The sequence below is a fragment of the Triticum urartu genome, chromosome 1 (assembly GCF_003073215.2).
Source record: "Triticum urartu cultivar G1812 chromosome 1, Tu2.1, whole genome shotgun sequence".
Classification (NCBI taxonomy): Eukaryota; Viridiplantae; Streptophyta; class Magnoliopsida; order Poales; family Poaceae; genus Triticum; species Triticum urartu.
Window position 1 is genome coordinate 291333297 of NC_053022.1, and position 14961 is coordinate 291348257.

At 47.6% G+C, this 14961-nt stretch overlaps 2 protein-coding genes across 2 annotated transcripts; one reads left to right on the top strand and one right to left on the bottom strand.

Moving 5' to 3' along the window:
• Nucleotides 1–7559: 7559 nt before the first annotated feature.
• Nucleotides 7560–9565, top strand: LOC125508283 (shugoshin-1-like). Its single transcript, XM_048672946.1, has 8 exons — nucleotides 7560–7953; nucleotides 8061–8098; nucleotides 8209–8296; nucleotides 8401–8424; nucleotides 8544–8612; nucleotides 8691–8895; nucleotides 8988–9057; nucleotides 9148–9565. Exons 1-8 carry the CDS (start codon nucleotides 7717–7719, stop codon nucleotides 9377–9379), a joined length of 963 nt encoding a protein of 320 aa, XP_048528903.1. The 5' UTR covers nucleotides 7560–7716; the 3' UTR covers nucleotides 9380–9565.
• Nucleotides 9566–9597: 32 nt separating this feature from the next.
• Nucleotides 9598–12567, bottom strand: LOC125508294 (inosine triphosphate pyrophosphatase). The gene is made up of 8 exons (XM_048672955.1): nucleotides 12306–12567; nucleotides 11019–11083; nucleotides 10856–10919; nucleotides 10762–10771; nucleotides 10565–10596; nucleotides 10370–10482; nucleotides 9944–10020; nucleotides 9598–9867 (listed from the first exon to the last, which is right to left on the bottom strand). The coding sequence occupies exons 1-8, from the start codon at nucleotides 12436–12438 to the stop codon at nucleotides 9732–9734; spliced, it is 630 nt and encodes a 209-aa protein (XP_048528912.1). The 5' UTR covers nucleotides 12439–12567; the 3' UTR covers nucleotides 9598–9731.
• Between the last annotated feature and the right edge of the window lie 2394 nt (nucleotides 12568–14961).

Here is a 14961-nt window from a genome sequence, read left to right on the forward strand (position 1 = left end):
AATCTCTTGCACAGGGAAACATGCACCCAGGGACACATATGATTTTGCAATCCATGTTGGTGCACATGTCGCTCAAATTTGATTTTTGCGCATTAAATCCCTAGGAAATCAATCAATGTATAAAAATGGTCGAATGATGTCTATTTTTTTTAAATTTTAACACGACACTCCGCCTTTGGTCACATGTTCACTTCATAAAAAGTTTGACATGCCTCAGAGTGGCTGTGGTGGTGCGGGATGTGTGTGTGTCTGTGTGTGTGTGTGAGGTGGGGGGAGGGGTCCGCCAGTACACTAGAGTCATGAACCTCCGTGTGGGATTATTGAGAATATGTTGGAACCAATATGGGCATCCAGGTTCCGCCATTGGTTAATGATCGGAGAGGTGTCTCGGTCATGTCTACAACATTCTCGAACCCGTAGGGTCCGCACGCTTAACGTTCGTTGATGATATAGTATTGTATGAGTTATGTGAGTTGATGACCGAATGTTGTTTGGAGTCCCATATGAGATCACGGACATGACGAGGAGCTCCAGAATGGTCCGGAGGTAAAGATTGATATATAGGATGATAGTATTTGGTCACCGGAAAGGTTTCGGAAGTACCGGGTATTTTATCGGGGTGTCGGAAGGGGTTCTGGGAGGCCACCAGCAACCGATGGGCCTTATGGGCCAAAGGGGGGAAGCACACCATCCCACAAGGGGGTTGGTGAGCCCCTCCACCCCTTGCCCACGCATGAAAGAGGGAGGGAAGGAAGGGGGAGGAGCCCCAAAGGCAGGCAGCCCCCTTTCCTCCCCCCATGCACAAATATGGAGGGGGGGTTCAGCCAGGGCAGGCGCCGGCCACTTGGGGCGCCCTAGGGGCTGCCTCCCGTCCTCCCTCCACCTATATATATGAGAGGAGGGAGAGGGGCAACACACACCACGATTCCCTAGCCGTGTGCGACGCCCCTTTCCCTCTAGTTCATCCTCGGTCATATTTTCATAGTGCTTGGCGAAGCCCTGCGGAGATAGTTGCATCACCACCATCACCACGCCGTCGTGCTGCCGGAACTCATCTACTACTTCGCCAATGTTGCTGGATCAAGAAGGCAAGGACGTCATCGAGCTGAACGTGTGCTGAACGCGGAGGTGTCGTATGTTCGCTACTTGATCGGGCGGATCGTGAAGGTGTACGGCTACATCAACCGCGTTGATAAACGCTTTCGCTTATGGTCTACCAGGGTACATAGACACACTCTCCCCTCTCGTTGCTATGCATTTCCATGGATAGATCTTGCATGTGCGTAGAATTTTTTTTGTTTTCCATGCAACGTTTCCCAACAGACACATCATGGTACGCAGTGAAAGAAATACTATGGAACGATTTCACAAGATAATTCGAGGAATAAGATGGTAATGAATGAATACAGGCGATGAGGATGAATCAGGATGAACACAGATACACAGGATGATGACAATAGAACAAAATGATCAAGTAATCTATCGGCACAAAGCACGAATATAAACTGCTGAAGGAAATGTAGTAGAGTAGATAGAACCAGTGGTGCTCGATGGCGACACCGAGATTTGGTAGACTAGTTCACCCTTCTGCCAAAGGGCTACGTCTGGTTAGAGGGGTTGTGACTTAACACGGAAGATAAACTCTCTTCACCCTATTCTCCTTCAACGCAAAGCTGATCAAACTCATGTTGATTTCACTCGTGGTAGATCCTTGTCGGCGATCTTCAAACCTTTGGTCGACCTTCATGAACCACAATCACTCTTGGTTGCTAAACATCAGGCTTGATGAAGACAATGACTCTTCAACACTTGAAGTCGAAACCTATCTGCCTAGAGAGTGCACAACTCTCAAGAGTAATAGGTACAAGAACTCTCACTCAGAACTACTGTGATGCTAAACCGGTGTCTAATTAAGTTTGGGCTCTTGATTTTTCTCTCGGTGGATCTTAAAATCAAATCACTCGGAGAGGGGTTGCTCAAATCAATCTTCTCAAAAATCTCAAGCGGAGCAGCCAACGGACAATGTTGGAGCGGGGTGGCTATTTATAGCCACAACCTTCCCTGATGGGAAATGACCAAATTAGACATCAGGATCAGCCGATGGCCGAATGACACGAGTCCAACGGTCGGATTTGAGCACAACGGTAACATTGCTTGCGGAGCAAGCAATGCTAACTCCTCGGTCTGAGACAAATCTCTTGTAGCGAAGAAGATCATAGTCTCTCGCTGGCAAGTATTTTTTCGGAACACAAAGAGATTTCTCTCGCAATTTTCATAGGTTTTGGCTAAGCATCACAGCGGATCTAAGCTTCCAGAACCTATGGCCCTCTTAATAGTACAAAGGTCCTATGACTCGAAAGAATGAAAGAAGAACAACAAAATGAATTCTACGTCTTCACTTTGTCTTTGACTTCCATCACTTCAGTCAATTTTTGGGACGACAGTACCGAATCAAATCTTTCGAGGGGTCGATTTCTTCACATAAATCTTCTCGACTATGTGATTTCATCACATATAGTTCGTTCCTCTCTTCAGCGCAAAAGTGCTTCTGTGAAGTTCCTCGAACTCAGCACCGGAGACAGGATTCTCTTCGGTCATGTATGGACCTTTTGTCTCTGTGTGCACTAGCAAACAAATTAGTCCATACCTATTTCTGCCAACAATCTCCAAAACACAAAGTAGGCAGATATTGCACCAACAAGTCGTGTAGGTCACCACATGGAGTATGCTGGCAAAGTCACACTATAGAATGATAATAAAATTTCTACCTCTATATGCAATATGGATGGTGGAGGCTTTAAGTTTATTTTTGCATAAAGCTAATTTTTCCCTACATCAAATTAATTAAATTATTGCTACAAAGTTTGCGCCACTAATGAGATGGTTCCTCCTTTCAAAAAAAAATCCAAGTTATTATTGAACCCAATTCATTAAATTAATATATGGTGATGAGATCAACCAATAATTCACTTCTAGATACTCAATTTTTTCCATAACCAGGGACATGGCTAATAATGATTAGTTTATACACTCTGCAAAGGTTTGCGCACTTTTCCCCATAAGACTCAACCACCTCGATGATCGGAAGATTGAGACATAGTTTTTCTGAAGAAGTCCCCTTAACCCTGGGCAGTTCCCTACACCGTAGTCCACTATGCCAGAGCCCATAATGGCTTGTAGCTGCAGACGGAAGCGTTTAGGCAGGAAATATCGTATGATCCCTTTGAACAAGACCGTCTAGCACAGTGCCTGGGTGCAGAGACTTGATGAAAAACATGTCAAATGCGGCCAAGGACGCGTACACTAGCTACAAGATGTACATGCAGATCATTGACATGAGGAAATGCCTTCGTCCTACCCTAGGCGAGGGATCAAGCCACAGAGCAGTGGCGGCAGCGTTACAAGGAGTAGATGATTAGTTGATCGTTCTTCTAGTTTAGTATGCATGCAATTGTTTATTGAGATTTGTGCAACTGTTATGTATAGTCACTTATGTAATTGGATGTTTTATTTGGTTATGCAATCATGTTCTTGTAAGTATAGATGTTGTTGTTCTGTAGATAGAGCATAGATCTTGTGTAGACAGAGCAAACCACATCGCACACGGACTAAACTACGGAACCCATCGGTGATGATTTCATCAATCGCTGACAATTGTATACCAGCAAGCGTTTGCCCACAACACAAACAACTTATTAGCAGGAATCGTCTGTGTTATTATTGATCTTCCCACACAATTTTGATTACTGACATGTTTGTCGAGTATCACACACATCTGGTTAAGCTGAATCATTTATGTTTATTTTGGCTTATCGCAAACAATACATCCTAGTGACGTGTGTGCCATCTATCGCACACACCTTCATCTGGCTAACCGTTTATGTTGTTTTGGCTCATCACAAACAATTCATCCGAGTGACGTGTATGTCATCTATCGCAGACACCTTGATCTGGCTGACCATTTCTGTTGTTTTGGCTCATCGCAAATAGTTCATCTGAGTGACATGTGTGCCATCTATCGCACACTCCTTAATCTCGCTGACCGTTTCTATTGTTTTGGCTTATCACAAACAGTTTGTATGGATCAACTGTATGCCATGATTTGCACACATGACTTTAATATGAATCGTTCTTGATGGATCCACCATTGCACATAGTCTGTTTCATTGGTGACGATTTTATTACGATACTGTTTGCGATTAATGCATCACACATAGTTTGGTCGATTGGTCTCCTATATATGTGTCGCTTAGGACCTTCCTACAGTAGTGGTAGGACCCATTATGCAGATTTTTGCTGATAACCAAAGGCCCCTCCCATGGTGGGGAAAGCTTGTGCATCCCAGTCTGCTTTTGTATAAGATGTAGTACTAAGTCATCCTCCTTAAAAGTGCGACTTCAGACTCTACGGCTATGATAGCAGTGTAGGTCTTGCTGATATTATGTTGCAAGATCGCAGACTTCCTCCAAGGAATCAAGGGAATCTTGAGAAGCTGCATTGTTTTTTGTTTCCACGTACGCAAAAATCCTTGGCGAGTCATGACAGATGTCGCTTGGAAATACAGCTTCTACACCATGCACAAGGAAAAACGACGTATAGCTTGTTGACCTGTCGGGAGTAGTTTTTATGCTCCATAACACAGCAACAAGTTTTCAACCCAACAACCCGCGGTACGCTCAAGGGGGACGTGTAATTTGGGTTTGATACCATGCAACAACTCCTGGTTTGCACGCTTTTACTTTCCCATTGGATTGCGGATGTGCCATTCACGCTAGATCAAGCCAGATATGTTCCTTCTTGCAGAATTCTACATTGCTCCTTTAGAGAGATTGCTGCCATTATCTATGATGATGCTGTGAGGATATCTGAAGCGATAAATGATCTTTTTCAAGAACTTCACTGTTGTCTCCGTGACGCAACTGCTAACGGGCTCTGGCTCTACCCGCTTGGTAAACTTATCAACAATGACCAAGAGGTGGGTCTTCTTGCAAGACAATGACTTGAAGGGTCCCACCATGTCAAGCCTCTAGATCGCAAAAGGCCAAGTGATTGGAATCATCCAAAGAGCCTGAGCCGACATATGGTCTTGTCTTGCATATCTCTAGCAACCATCACATGTGCGAAATATCTGCTCTGTGCCAGTGTGGGCTAAGCCAGAAAAATCCGTGCCTAAAAGCTTTCGCGACCAGTGACCAGGAACTTGCATGGTGACCACAATCTCTAGAGTGAATCTCATTGAGGATTTTTCGGCGTTCTTCCGGAGAAACACACCTCTGGCTGTGAAGGAGGAGGTGTTGTCGACGATTACAAAGGTGCGTAGGTGCCTCCTCCACTGCCTCGATGGCCGCTGAAATGGTGGCTCCTTGTCGCCGCGTAGCATCGTCACCACGGAGGAGAGAGCGATGTGGTTGGTAGCGCGACAAGCCGTTTAGTGTTTGCCAAATACGATGAGGCGCCGGCATGGGTCACACGAACCCCAACCTCACGGAGGCCTAGGCTCGCGACTAGTCGCTGACCATCACAGACACGGTCATGCAGGGCCACCACCAGCTTGATGGGGAGCTCGCCAAGATCGGCAAGTGATGAGTGTTATTTTTACACTCCTCTAACCTGAGTTTAAACTGATATATTTCATTAAAACCGAGATAGTCGCTCCGCTATTGCCACCAATGACTAATAAATGCATGGGATTCCAAAAATCTTTCTTTATTTTGTTCCCGCGGGAAATGGAGTATTTATGGACGAAATCAAGCCAATACTTGAAAAGGAGTAAATTGGAGAAACAGAGCAAAAGACGGCGTTCCATGCGACCGCGCTAGCTCGTATGAGCGGTCGCATGACATGGAAACGGAGACTCCTCATCCACTTGAACAAACTTTATAAAGGGGGTCAAGGCCAAAATGGATGACGGACCAAGTCATGGGAAGTGCAGAACAATTAGTCATCATCGTCTTCATTTCCATCAACCCTTGCCGCCGCCATTTCCTTCTCCATAGCCACCACCTTCATCTTCACCATTGTTCTCCTCCATCTAGTCATATTTGTAATCGTCTATCACACACGGCATCCATTGTAAGACATATTATCAATCAATCTACCTTCATAATGTGTTCTTCAATGTGCTCTCCGTGTGATCTGATCTCCATGTGTGGGTTCCTCGATAAGGTATGGGTTGAGGCAAGTGCCTTGCAACCCGAAGTATTTGTTGGAGGATCAATGGAAGGACTTTGAATTAGCATATCGTATGCGTAACATAAATTTTTTCTATAGTTGTTTCTTGTCTCATTTGTGTTCTTCATCCCTACAGGTACCCAAGATCATGGAGAATGAGCCATGGAGAGACAAAGGGCAGGGAGACCGTGAAGTGTTATTCTGAACACTAGTGACAGAAAGGTTTTAATATGGTAACATGGATCATATCCCTGGGGATTCAAAAGGTGTAGTCAATAAACGTCCAATGCTTTTGTCTGATTATTGCAATATTAATTATCGAGGGAACCCCGCGTGACAGACAGTGCCTTCGGTTGGACAACTGACTCTTGATAAAGGACGCGCGCCGGTCAAGACGTAATTTGCACATATCCCCCACTTCGATACGTAGTAAGCACATCTTGATGGGCGACTTCTAGATCGCAAATTAAGATCATATTTGATCCCGTCAGATCTCGTGCCCATGCCTATTTTTATTGCAAGTGTTCTTCGTGTGTCAGTTTGATTTATGATCCGGTCACAAGCTGGAATTAATTATTTAACAAAAGCTTGTTTGAGACCCTAGCTTAAAGGGCACCATCCACCCGTCGCTTCGATAACTCAGGGCCACCTCTGAGGAAAAAGGCGAAAATCCTTTTTCTCCATTTCCGGATCACCAAAGTAATTAGCGAGGAGTGGTCACTCAACGACACCTTCGGTACCGCGATAGGGGCAAGGCCGACAGGGCACCTGATCATGGTCAACATTGGCTAAGTCGGCTCTCCGCACGACACAGGAGGAAGTAGAGGGGCTCCTCTGCGAGTGCTAGGCAGGGATGCTGCGGCAGCACCCTTACGTAGCTGGAAGGACTACTCGGACAACAACAGGACGATGACGAAGGTGTCGCCGGCCAGCTCGGGACGACGTACCAGGTTAGCTAGTTTAATTAATTTTAATTTTTTTTTACTTGAACGGATGAAATACCGTCCATTTTATGCAAATCATGTCTGAACTTAAGTGAATTTCGTCGTGTTTGATTGAGAATCATCTGGTTTGTTCAAATCCGCTTTGAAATATACGCGGAAAAGGTTGGATGACCAACTTCCACTGTCCCTCTCCATGAGCATGTTCGCAGACAAAAAAGTGTCCCGGAGCGTTGAAGATGCCCTAAACTAAATTGCATAGCCGGGTGGAGCGTCCAACATGGCTCCTACTGCCTTTGTGAAACCCAAACCCGTTGTCTCTACCCAAGTATACCCACTTGATACGACAGCCGTAGATCTTCCCTCCGTGGCTCAATCCGCTCCGTCCACTCCCCTGATCCAAACCCTCCGATTCGAACGTTACGCCGGCCCCTTCATATATCCGTTGCCCCCCTACTAGCCGTTGCCCCTTTCCCTTTCTTCCGATCTCCGATCCATCGACCGACCAAATCCCTCTCTCTCTCCCCCAAGCTTCCGGCTCCCCAATCTCTCCCCTTCCCTTCTTGGCGACCCACTCTTTGGCCGTCCCCGTGACCGAAATCCCATGGAGACCGCCGTTCTTGCGCCACAGCAGGTCAACCCGGCTCAAGCGGCGGTGCCGCAGACCAGGAACGCGGCGGCCATGGCCGCCATGCGGAAGCTCGGCGCCACCTCGGCGAGGAGGAAGACGCTCTGCGACATCACCAACCTGAGACGGCCGCTGGAGGCGGCGGCCGATGAGGGGCATCAGGACGGGTCGAGGTGCGCGGACGGCGTGGATGCAGTCGCGCGGTTGGTCAAGGCAAGATTTGTCCGCCGTCTTTCTTTTTTCTTGGTTATTATCAGTATGATGGATCGTGGTCGCTAACGCTGCTTCTTTTTCTCGAATCCCCGTCTCTGTAATTTCAGGAGAACTCGGATCTTGTGAAGCTCCTGGAGGAGAGAGAGTGAGTAATTTGCCTGCATCGATTGTTCTCGTTTGTCTATGATGGATAGGGCTTCTTGATGTGCGAGTGTTCTGGTGTTGACTCTATTTGGTTTGATTTGGTGCGTGCAGCAAGTTCATAGAGCTGAGCGGGGCTGAGCTCCAGAATCTGCGGCTGGCAAACTGGCAGCTTGCGCAGGCTAATTCCCAGATGTTAGCAGTAAGTTATCCCTGCAAGAAACTCCATTATCCCTGTTTTCCAACCGTGGACTTGAACATGTTCATCACGAGGCTAATCTCTGTCTTGAAATGTTTGCTTCGCAGGAGCTAAATCTTGGCAAAAATAGGGTAAGTTGGTGCTTCTTTGGTCAATCTTGACAACATGTGCTCACATTTTATAGAGAAAATTTTGATCATGACATTCTCAGATCTGATCAGCCAATGTTTTTCTTCTTATCTTTCTGAAGCTGAAATCGCTACAACATGAGCTTACCTGCTCCAGAGCTGCCCTCAAAGTAAAATCATCGGAACTTGAGGTATATCATATCATCTGATGCCAAATGTTCATGATGCTTCTGTTCATGTGCCCTGAACCGCGATGCCCCTAATGACAGGAGGCAAAGAAAGCGCTGAAGAGCAGCAGACTCCAGCAACAGAAGAGCGCGAACGAGACGGCACGCCACTTGGCTGCCGACAGAGCTGCAGCAGCTGCACAGCTCAAGGATGGAGACGCGGAGCCCGCTTCGGATGCGTCGCGTGCCGCCAGTGCCAAGAAGTCTACCTGCAACGCCAGCCGGAAGAGGCTGCTGAGATCTCGATGTAACAATGATATCCCTACCAGTATTTGACACATACATCTCTTCACATTTGTGGCCATGCTAACTGATTCTGATTGGCATGTTCTTTGCTAGCTCTGGGACCTGCGGTGGCGCCGACGAAGCTGGTGGCGGCGTCCAAGGAGAGGGAGAGCGCACAGAGGCGGTAAGTAACACCCACAAGCTCGTCAAAATCATCAAATGTTCGATCTGGGAGGAAACGCCGTTCAGCCACTGATTCTTGCTGTTTCTGCAGCAAGTCCATGAGAACGCCTCAGCCGAGTGGGCGCAGGGAAGACTTGTTCGAGATAGAGGACGTTCAGCTCACCGCCGGCGGTGGAGATGACAAGAAGGAGATGTCGTGGGAGCTGGATTCATCGGTGCAGTTCCCACGCAGGTCGTCGCTGGGGAGGCCGCTCCGGCGGGCCACAGAGAAGGTCACCTCCTACAAGGAGATGCCTGTCAACATTAAGCTTAGGAGGCCCTAAGCAGTAGCACAAGTTGGTTGCAGTTTTTTGCATCCAGTTAGATTATGTATAATGAGTTAACTTATTCTTTGCTGCCTTCTGCTTCTGCTTCTGCAGATGCGCAGCCAGCGTGTGTTTGGTGTGAAAAATCTGGATTGTAGTGTGAAAGAATGGTGTTGGCAAACAGATTCACTAATTTGTTCATCACTCTGAACTTCATAATTGGCAAAGAGACACGATGCAAAAAATTCATCTAGAACATCATCTGACAAAAATTCAGTACATCCACAATCTGATCATAACAGTCACCAAAAGTTGCAGGAGAAACGAGTACTAGAGAGCTTGGAAGATTCTCTAACACGAAATCTTTTGCTCATTTGGTGCTTGAAAACGAATTCAAGCCACTCTGAACTTCATAATTGGCAGAAGCGAAATGCTCTTTCACCAGTGCAAGAGCTCTCGCCCTATGAGATATTTCATTCTTTTCTGACTTGGGCATCTCAGCATACCTGTATTACATGCCCACCTGTCAGTACATAATTGCAAGTGATGCGTGAAAGCAATGGAAATCATCATGAAACTCACGTTTGTTCAAATCCATCTGGTTGGAATACAGGGTCCCATCCAAAATCAGCAGGGCCTCTGGCAGGTACAATTTTCCCCTGCACATGGAGAAGGAAATCTCAAACACGCTCGCTTGCATTTTTCTTACTAAAATATGGCGTCAGATCTTACTGTCCTTGCTGAAATAACGCACCAGAACAGATCAAAGTGCTATGATGTGTTTCTTTAACCAAGGTGCACATGAAGAAAGATAATCTAACAAGATAACAACCCCTCAAAAAAAATCTAACAAGATAACAGTGTTTCTCTGTGTTGAATGTAAAAACTACTTTACTCACTTATAAACAAAATACATCAAAAAATACAAGTTCCAAGGCATACAGGTTATAGAGGGATATGGCATACACATCATACTTCAGATGAAAATTCCAAGAAGTGACATCTTACTGCTGTTTTTCCAACAAATGTGATCGGTTCCTCCTCTGGTCCAAGAGCAAGCGAAAAGATGCACATAGCAAAAGCTGATTTGTCTTCATAAGCTATTAACAAATTGTTCAAACCTATAATTGCAGAAATAGTATGCATGAGTTCACCAAGTCAAACATTAGAAAGAACGAAACAAGAATTGAGTAGCCATATTACCTTCATGCCCAATCTTCTCTAGAAACCATTTTCTGTACATTCATGTGTGCAAACATCCAGATAAGGAACAAAGAGATTTGTTAGACTGGATATCTGAAAGCATTTTCTCAATAAGGTATAGTGGTGAAGGATGTTTATTATCTGTAACTTGGTAATAAGAAAATATGTTATAGTGCCTGGAGAAGAAAAGGACTTACATATAGGGCCCTGCAGCACAAAGAAAATTATATCATATAGAGCACATTGAATTCATTTAGGAAGTGAAAAGAAAGAACAATGCAAATCGGTTACCTGGCAAACCTTTGAGCGCATTGAAACATAGACAGGTGTCCTCGACAAGTACAGGGCCATTTATCTACTCAAAGAGGAATGCAGATTCATTAACAAGAGTTCAAACAACTTAAATAAAAATTCTCTGCATAATTATTCTAGTATTAGAAAAACATAGAGGTACCTGAGATGCAGCCATTCGGGCCTTCTCTTTAGATATGTCCTCTGGCTCACCTTGCAACTCAGGCACTGCGATATTTAACAGAGAATAATACCATCAATAAAAAAAAACAAGTTCTTCGGTGTTACTTTTTTTATGACTTCTTACTTCTCAAAACTGAAATCACATACTTAGAGGAACTTGCATGATTTCCATCAGAACCATATTTTGAAATTTGATATATCACTATTGCCTATTTAAAATGAGCACGCTTAGTCCATCCCCAGCTGAATTATTATATGTAGGGCATCAGGATCCTAATTCAAGTGTATGGGTCCAGATTCCAATTCCATCAGAGGGTTCGTCACTGCTATGGATCATAATATCTGGATTTTATACCTTAACTAGAATCCCAGAATGCAAATGCGATATCTTCACAATTATTAAAAATCTGGACTTCCTACCTCTCAGCCAGTAATAATACCAGAATACAATAGATAAATAATTACAGGCAATATGAAGACCACATGACAACAGTAACTAATCACATGAATCACAAGTCCACTGGCTATTGCATTCCCACCTGTTCCCTCCAAACATACCCCTAAACTGTTGCATAATTTTGGCATAGAAAGTCAGTGTGCTATTCCCCTAAACATTATCGATGCACATCGACACCATTTAAAGAAGGAAAAATAAGCGGAACAACAAGGGCACATGTCATCATCTGTCCTAAATTTGGGTTATAAGACACCCAAGATTTTGGGGGTGAATACTCCCTCCGTCCCAAAATTCTTGTCTTAGATTAGTCTAGATACGGATGTATCTAATACTAAAACGTGACTTGATACATCCGTATTTAGACAAATCTAAGACAAGAATTTTGGGATGGACGGAGTATTAAACATGGAAAACACATGGTTTTATCATTATCCGTGGAAACGTACGGTTCGATGAAGCTAAAACAGTAGGAGACAGTAACCGAAGCTGTGAAGCAACTATTCCTAATTCACAATTTTCAGCTACAACCAATTCCCCGTTATATGTTTGTTGTGCGCTAACTACAAAGCAAATTTTTATGATCCAGATAACAAAGTCAAATAGGAGTACCTACAGATTGGTGTTATCCTAGGGTTCGGGCACCATAAGAAGCCACGGTTACGCAGCCACGCCACTCCCATCAACCAGCAAGTCCTAGGCATCCTTACTCTAGCACTAAACCTTTCACTGATATGCTGCTACCTTGTACATACATAAATGGAGGAGAGGTAGAGGGGGTGGAAGAAAGAGCAGGAGCCAGCTTCAGCTTACAGTCGAGTTTGAGGGACTGGAAGGGGATGGAGGAGCCGAGAATCGCACGGACTTCCTCCAGCTTCTTGGCGTTGCCCGTCACGAAGGTCACCGCCTTCGGCAGCACTCGCGCCGCCGCCACCGCGCCCGACATGATGCGGTGTTGCGCGGTGCTCTGCTTCCGGCGTGAAACGGGAGAAAGGCTGCGCCCTGCGGATCCGAGGGTCCACGGCGACGGCGGCTGTCACTGGTTTTAGGGCCCCAATTAGACTTCTTTTCCCTTTTCTTCGTTTTAGCGGTTTTGCAAGTATAACACTCCTATATACTCCTAGATCCTTGGAGCAACTCCAATGGGACGACTCATTTCGTTCGCCCAACGCGCCGATCCAAATGGACGTATGTCCGTTTTTCGTCCGCGGGCGACCCATTCCCGACTTAATTTTAAGCCGGATTTGCGTCGGCGCGGACACGAGATGGACGCGCGTGCGCGTCTACTCCTTCCCCGGGCCCGCCGGTCGGTGACAGCCACCATCATTTTCCCCCATTTTTCACATAAACACTCCCGCCCGCGCGCGCTCCCGCCCCCCAACCAGCCATGGAGGACGCCATCGACCTCGATCTCGATGCCACCGCCGGCCTCGCCTCCCTCGCCTCGTCCGGCGTCGTTGCCCCCTCCGGGAAAGGCAAGCCTCGTGCCCCGCGCAAGACCGCCACTGCGACCAAGCCAAAGAAGGTGCTGACGCCCGAACAGCGGGTAAGGGAGTCGGCCAAGAGGAAGGGCCGGAGGCACGCCGCGGGCGCGAGGGATGAGGCCGCCCCGCAGGCCGCCGCCGTCGCCGCCGCGCAGCTGGAGTTCACCAACCCCCGCGTCGCGACGGCAAAGAAAGAGGCGCTCTACATGCTAGGACCTAGGGGTAAGCCCTAGCCAGCACAGCCTCGTCCAAGCCGCCGTCGCCGCCGCTAGCACCGGCTCGTCGGCGTTTCCTCGGATGGTGCTGCCCGACTCAACCGCGCGTCGGCTTGCAACCCGGTCCCCGGATTCCACGTCTACCCGCAGGCCTCCCGCCTCTCCGGGGAGTGCTCACCCGACGTGAGCGTGGTCGCGCCTTCCACGCCCGCGCCCGCGCCCATCGACCTCAACGCCACCTCGGTGGTCGGTGGCTTGTCATCCGGTGGCACGAGGAAACGCGCGCGGCAGACGCCGGCCGGCGGGCTCCCGGACGCTCGTAACCTGTTCGAGGAAATGCCGTCCGCCGTCAATGAGAACTACATGCAAAACCTCATCTTTGAGGATGGTGCGCCGGGCGATAGCTACGATCCCGAGGAGACACAAAGCCAGGACAGCCGCGGGGCATTCACGCCGGCCGCTGGCTATGATCCCGATCAGGCGGCCTTCATGTGTGATCAGGTCGGCATCGACCTGGACGGCTTCCCCCTCGACCACGAGTTCCCGGACGACTATGGGCTAGAGGAAGAGGACGAGTGCGACATCAAAGTGGAGCCTTTGTTCGAGGACGAGCTCGCCAACCAAGTCGCCGGTCCTAGCCGAAGCGCAAGAGCAAGCGCACGAAGGCGTACACAGCTGCCGAGGACAAGCTTCTTTACGAGTGTTGGCGAGACATTGGACAAGACCCAAAGATGGGCGCCGAGCAAAAGCATTCAACCTTTTGGACTCGTGTGCACCAAGAGTTTTCGTGAGCGCAAGAAGTTTTCACCTTACCAATTTGTGAGCACGCGCGGGTGGGTCTTCATTTCCAAGCGGTGGAGGGTGATCCAACAAGAGCGTCAAGGCCCGCCCCGTGAGCGGCATAGGCATGCAAGACATGGTATGATAGCGCCCTCTTTTGTGTCATCAAGATCATCCTTTTACGTCTTCATTTGCTATCACTTGCCCATATGCTTGCATGGAAACATTTTGTAGGCATTTCAAGCTTTGGAGGCATTCAAGGTTCAACACAATGGCAAGTGCTTCAACCTCTCCCATTGCTATCGGGTCATCAAGAACGAAGAGAAGTTCAAGGCACAATATGCCGCACTCAAGGCACGTGGGGGGAAGAAAGCCATGTAGGATGTTGGGGAGGACGAGCCGGCACGGCCGCGGGGGAAGACCAACTCCAAGAAGGAGGACAAGCTAGATGCGGCCACCAACGCCTTGATCGCAAGCATGGACGACATGATGAATAAGAAGGACTCAAGGGAGGAGGAGCGCCGGCGTTTCAAGGCGGAGCAAATGGATGCTTTCATGGAGATCCAAAGGAGGAGGCTTGATCTTGACGCCGAGAAGCAAGCCAAGATGTTCGAGCTCGAGGGGGAAAGGCAAGCCAAGATGCTAGAGATCGAGGCCGCCAACGCCAAGACCAAGGCGAAAGAAGTGGCTCTTGTGAGCATGATGACCGAGGTGGAGATCATGAAGGTGGATCTCAACACTATGTCGCCAAGGAAGAGGCCGTGGTTCAAGAAGATGCTGGCCAACATGCTCAAGTTCGACGACGAGTGATCTATGGCGGCGAGGGTCATCTTTTTTGTATGCCAGCAGGTGTGCCGGCATGACCACGGGAGCCGCGATGACGTGATCAAACTCAAGTCTTACCCTTTTTTATGTGGTGACATGTGTACTGGCCGGTTGGCGAGTGCGCCAGCATGAACTTTGGTGATATTTTCTAAAGCCGACATTGTA

What these genes read in the sequence shown, in the direction of transcription:
- LOC125508283 (XM_048672946.1), top strand. Translation starts at nt 7,717, where the DNA reads ATGGAGACCGCCGTTCTTGCGCCACAGCAGGTCAACCCGGCTCAAGCG. An exon ending in TAAATCTTGGCAAAAATAGG is followed by an intron (nt 8,425 to 8,543) that starts GTAAGTTGGTGC and finishes ATCTTTCTGAAG; the next exon opens with CTGAAATCGCTACAACATGA. An exon ending in AGGGAGAGCGCACAGAGGCG is followed by an intron (nt 9,058 to 9,147) that starts GTAAGTAACACC and finishes CTGTTTCTGCAG; the next exon opens with CAAGTCCATGAGAACGCCTC.
- LOC125508294 (XM_048672955.1), bottom strand. Translation starts at nt 12,438, where the DNA reads ATGTCGGGCGCGGTGGCGGCGGCGCGAGTGCTGCCGAAGGCGGTGACC. An exon ending in CCAGTCCCTCAAACTCGACT is followed by an intron (nt 11,084 to 12,305) that starts GTAAGCTGAAGC and finishes TAAATATCGCAG; the next exon opens with TGCCTGAGTTGCAAGGTGAG. An exon ending in AGAGAAGATTGGGCATGAAG is followed by an intron (nt 10,483 to 10,564) that starts GTAATATGGCTA and finishes CTGCAATTATAG; the next exon opens with GTTTGAACAATTTGTTAATA.